We start from the raw sequence: 5,641 nt of genomic DNA, 5'->3' as shown, positions 1-5,641 counted from the left end.
CCGGAGCCTGGCCGATTTATCCCCGCCCACTTGCGGGCTGGGCGGGGTCCCTGGGTGCGCGGGTGGCGCAGCGCTACTGCGCAGGCGCATCTCTTCTCTGCCCAAACCTGGCCCGTTAGGCGTTAAGAGGGGTGGCTGGGAAGTGGGGTCTGGAACGTTTTTGTGTCAGGTGACACCAGTATAAAATCGGGCTTTACTTAATACGCAGATGATCAGAGTTATGAATGATGACCTTCTTTTCGTCCTTGTACTGCTAAAGCATTTCCACAGATTGCTCACCAGTTGAGCTAACACCAGAAGTTCTCTGCTTGCAAAGTGTGGAAATGGGAGGTTGCAATGGCAAAATGCCTTCTGCTTTGTTGTTAATATTATTACCGACAATGCATGCTGCTGGCAATCATGGTGAAGATGTCCCTAGATCCTACCCTTAACTATTCTCGCTCGTACTCACTCTGCCCCAGCCTGCCTGCCACTCTGTTTCTCCTTGAATTTGCCAGGCCTACTACTTTCCTCAGGCCTGGATGCCCTTTCCCCAGATGTCTGCCTAGTTTTTACCCTTACTTCTTTTTTCCCCCAAGATTTTATTTATTTATTTGACGGTGAGAGAGGGAACACAAGCAGGGGGGCGTGGGAGAGAGAGGGAGAAGCCGGCTTCCCGTGGAGCAGGGAGCCTGATGTGGGGTTCGATCCCAGGAACCTGGGATCATGACCTGAGCCAAAGGCAGATGCTTAACGACTGAGCCACCCAGGTGCCCCTACCCTTACTTCTTCAGTTCTCAGATTGAGGGTCAGTCACCCTTGTAGAGAGTCCTTCCTTGACCACCCCAATTAAAATAGCAAGCTCTACCCCAGCCCGGCCTAACAACGTTATCCTTCTTTTTTCTCCATAGCAGTCATCAACATTTATGTTGAATTACTCATTGGTACTGGCTAGAAGGGGTAGGGGCTTTGTTTTGTTTCCTGCTATAATCCCAAGGCCGTGGGACCAGGCCTGGCACAGAATAAATGATCAGTTAATGTTGAATGGATAAATAAATATCTTGGGGGTATTTTTCTTTTTTCATATAATGTTTGGCAAAGTATAAGAAGAATGAGAATACCCAGTATATGTGGAAACGTCATTTGTTACAACCTTTTTCGGGGGCAAAATGGTAACACATAGGAAAAGGTCAAATGCACATAACCTATGTGCCCAAATTCCATGATGTATAATATAGATAATTGCAGAAAAACACAAATATGTTCACCGATACACTGCTTATATGTAATAATGAAAAACTGCATACAGTCTAATAATAGTCTCACTTCTTAAATACAATGGATCTGCAAGTGCTACAGGCTCAGAGAGGAGAACTTGGGAGTGTTCAGCGAACTGACAGTGGCTCGGTAAGGATGGAGCCAAAAAGTCGAGAGGGAAATTTGAGAGACTCGAAAGCTATATTCTAAAGAGTTTTACTTGTGTACTACAGGTGATCAAAAACTTTTGAAGGAAGTGATGCAGTCAAATTTCGTTTCCTATAGCTTTCTAGCTTTCTGTGGCTCTAGGGTAGAGGTGGGCTGTGTGTGGCCAACTGGAGAAAATTAAGACTGGTGGCAGGTTACTTGCCGCAGGCCAAGGAAGATGATACCATAATGGTCTGGATATGGAGATTGGCAGCTCCTTCCTACCATCGCAGCCCAGAATCATTGAGATGACTGTATGTACGGATGTAAGCTATACTTCCCAGCTGTCTGACGATGTAATTCAAGAACACAGGGAACCTAAGAGGTTAAAATCGGTTAGACGTGCCAAGAGAATTCATGCGTTAAACTTGAACATGTACAGTGAGGTGTCTTTGAGACAGTAAAGCGGAAACGTTACGTTCAGTAGGTTGCCAGGCACCTCGGGCTTTGCGGGAACTTTCTTCATCAGACCCGTGGCCGTCCCGCGGTTCTCCTCATTTCTTCCTGAATCCTACAAACCCACCCGGAAAGCCCTCGGGAGCCTTGCGGGCGAGCCCACGCATGCGCAGTAGCACCACGCCCGGGGACGACGGAGGGCAAGGCTTTTTCCGTAACCTGAAGCAGCATCCTTCTGAGTCTCCATAGAAAAGGCGGGAACTAGCCAGCAGGCTGGGGAGTGATGGGACGCGCGCCCCCGCACGTCCCGCCCATTTCGGCCTCTGATTGGTGGGTGTACTTGGCTCGTGGCGGAGGGGCCTGCCACATAGGTTGTCAGCCTTCCGGGGGCGGGTCCGGGACGCCGGTCCTACTCCCTCCTCCCTCAGCCCCGGCTGCCGACGTGGGGAAGGCGGCAGCAGGCGGTTAGGGCCGGGGTGTGGGTGCCGAGAGGGAAGTGGGGGGGATGGGAGCCCTGCGGCTGCTGGCGGTGGCCCTCACCTGCTGCTGGTGGCCGCCGGGCAGCCAGGGTAAGACCCTGCGGGGTAGCTTCAGCAGCGCCGCGGCCCGAGACGCTGAGGGCCAGAGCATCGGCCACTTCGAGTTCCACGGTAGGTGCGGGGGCGGGGAGCGGGATGCAGGCGCGTGGGCCCATCCGCGGGCCGCGCCTCCGCGCCTCCGCGCCTCCCCGCCTCGCGGGGGCAGGCCTGGAGCCGGCGGCGGCGCCGCGGGGGACTGCCCCCGGCCCCACCTGCGCTTCCCGCGTCGCCGGCGGCCCACCCCCGACCGCAGCTGCGGGAATCGAGGGATGCGTTAATGCCAACCCTGCTGTTGCTGTGCGCCACTCCCTGGTCAGCACCCTCCCCCGATTAGTGATTGTATTCTGCACTTGAAACACCATTTCCCCCACCTTCCGCACGCGAACGAAAGTACGGAGGACTTCCTCTGCTGCATCTTTCGAGATCCTTCCCTCAAGGGAGCATCGTTTGCTCACTCCTGTCTCAGCCTGATTATATACACTAAGGCACTGTACTTAACGTGTGCATTTAAGCTCCAGAACTTAGATTTCCCTGGGTTCAGTCTTTGTTTTTAAGATAATTTGCTAAAACCTACCTGAAGCAGAGAGGTTTGGGAAACCAAATAAAATACCTGCTAATCTGGTGGTCACAATTGCTGGGACAGTTTGGTTCCTCCACTACTAAAGGAGTAGATTTACCATGGACCAGGAGGCCTAGAAGTCACTTGACAGAAATGCATGTAGGTGTGTCCTGGAATCTTCATCATTTGTATCTGGCCCTTCTGAAAGAACTGCTTCCTTCCTGGTTTCCCTCAAAAATCAGTTAGTCTTAAATGAATGAATTTGCAATTCATTCTAATTTTTGCTTTATTTGCACTCTCGAAATTTAAGTGATTTTCTTGGTACATACTTTTGGTACTGAATTTGACTGGTATTGTTTTGCAAATAATTATTTGCCTTGATGAGGTTGGTATCCTTAATACAGTTTTTAGCATTAAAAGATGCACTGTCAGATTGTTGTCCCAGGGAGGATTCTTAAGAGAAGGTAATAGAAACAAGAAGCTATTTTGGGGTAGGAAAGGAATTTAAAGTATTGCAAAATTACAGAATTGGTGGTGTAAAGGGAGGGGAACCTGAAGGTTTTTTTTTAAATCAGAGTCTTTAAAATAGTTGAGAAAAGGAATGCACCCCAGTTTTCCAAAATCCAGTGTGGCACAGACCTTGGGTGAAGAAGAAACTCTAAAAACACTTGATTATATTTTAGTTCACATTTTTAGTTTTCTTAAGTCAGCTGTCTGTAACTGTACTTGGAATATTGACAGTGATAGCAAAGACACTACAATAAATGGCACAAGCTGGACAGTGCTGGAAAATCTGGGATATATGGAAGCTATGACGTGGGTTATCACTAGCAGAGGGACTCAGACAACCCATGGTAAACATGGAGGAGAAACATAGGTAGGAAATCCAGATATCTCAGTGAAGATTGAGGAATTGAGTGTTCCAAGTGTATTAACACACATACACGCTCTTTCTATGTGTGTGTGTATATATGTTTTTTATTATTACCAGTCTTCAGTGAATTTGAATTCAGTAAAATAATAAAACTATATTATACCGAAATAATAGACTAAGAACGCGATTTAAGATGTTAAGCCTTCGCATCACTTCTTAAAATTTTGGATAATTTATAATGTAATCAATTTATGTAGGAGACTTGGACATCCCTTGATACATACTGTACATTTAAATTTATTTAAAATGTTTAATCAAAATGATAATTATAATAACAAACATGACAACAGCCCAGAAGAGATCTTAAAATGAAAACAGTCTCCTGCTTTACTTCTCCTCACCCAGAGTCCCTTTCCCTAGAGGCAACTACTTTTTGCCATTTCTGTTCGGGGCCTTAAATGTGCTTAGTGTGTGCAGCCAGGCTAATTCTATAATGTCTCACACCATCTATTGTTCTGCAAGTTCCTTTGTAAAAGTCACAGATGTCAAATTTTTTATCAGGTGGAAAATGTCTACCCCCAGACTAATTTGTTTAAACTTTCTTGCTATTAGCTATGCCAATTTTTTACATTAAAAGTACAATATTAACACACATGTTATATTAGAAAATAAAAACTTTGGTGGGAAATTTCTGTATATAGTTTATGAACAAATATTAAAGACGTGGAGTGGTTGTAAAATGAGGCAAAAATTCTGTTATAGTGAATGTCCAGATACAGCAGATGTTGCTGTTTATTCAGTGAAATGGCATCACTCTTCATTGGAAGTGTAAGGAGATACCACACATTAATTTGGATAATTAATATGAATAGTCTTTTGATTTGCACCTGAATGGGATGCTCATTCCAGTGTGATCTACCTAGTTAAGTGAGATTTAAGAAAAACTGTGCTTGGGGCGCCTGGGTGGCTCAGTTGGTTAAGCGACTGCCTTCGGCTCAGGTCATGATCCCGGAGTCCCGGGATCGAGTCCCACGTCGGGCTCCCTGCTCGGCAGGGAGTCTGCTTCTCCCTCTGACCCTCTTCCCTCTCATGCTCTCTATCTCTCGTTCTCTCTCTCTCAAATAAATAAATAAAATCTTTAAAAAAAAAAAAAAAGAAAAACTGTGCTTGGGTATTCTGTAATACTGATAAATCACTGAGCTCTACCTCTGAAATTAATAATACACTGTATGTTAATTAACTGAATTTAAAGTAAAAAAGAAAAACTCTGTGCTCTTTAAATTCCTATTTTGATAGAGGGGTTGAATTGTCTTACCGTGTTAGTTCCATACAAGACCAAACTAGTTAATAATTTTTGTTTTAATGTCAAGGTGACCATGCTCTTCTGTGTGTCAGAATCAACAATATAGCAGTAGCTGTTGGAAAAGAAGCTAAACTCTACCTGTTCCAAGCCCAGGAATGGCTAAAGCTACAGGACCGCAGTCATGGTTATAGTTGTGGTGAAAAATTATCCAAAGCTCAGTTGACAAGTGAGTATATCCTTTTTTCTTTGATCATTAGATACGTTTTTTTTTTTTTCCTCCTGAATGTTGAAATCTTTGTTTTCATACCAAGATGTTTCATGACACATCACACTGTGATGACATTTTGTCTAGTGCATTTTAAGCTAAAGCTTTCCTTGATCAAAGGAGAGAATGCCTCTCCCCTCCTCATTGAAAATTTTTGAAAAATATCCGGACAGTGTATAAAGGCATACTTTACTTCATTCGGACTTCTTACCGGTAAGTCGCA

The 5,641-nt window shown here is 45.3% G+C and overlaps 1 protein-coding gene across 2 annotated transcripts in view; it reads left to right on the top strand.

The window, feature by feature from the left end:
• Window positions 1-2,242: 2,242 nt before the first annotated feature.
• GPR180 (G protein-coupled receptor 180) overlaps window positions 2,243-5,641 on the top strand; it is a 30,315-nt gene continuing 26,916 nt past the window's right edge. For both annotated transcript variants that reach the window (XM_027590534.1, XM_027590533.2), the window contains exons 1-2: window positions 2,243-2,489; window positions 5,221-5,379. In XM_027590534.1, coding sequence (XP_027446335.1) covers window positions 2,345-2,489; window positions 5,221-5,379 — 304 coding nt within the window. In that variant the 5' untranslated portion in view covers window positions 2,243-2,344. The remainder of the gene's footprint in view (window positions 2,490-5,220; window positions 5,380-5,641) is intronic.

The sequence above is a fragment of the Zalophus californianus genome, chromosome 3 (assembly GCF_009762305.2).
Source record: "Zalophus californianus isolate mZalCal1 chromosome 3, mZalCal1.pri.v2, whole genome shotgun sequence".
NCBI classification, from domain to species: domain Eukaryota; kingdom Metazoa; phylum Chordata; class Mammalia; order Carnivora; family Otariidae; genus Zalophus; species Zalophus californianus.
This window is presented reverse-complemented; position numbering and strand designations above follow the sequence as displayed.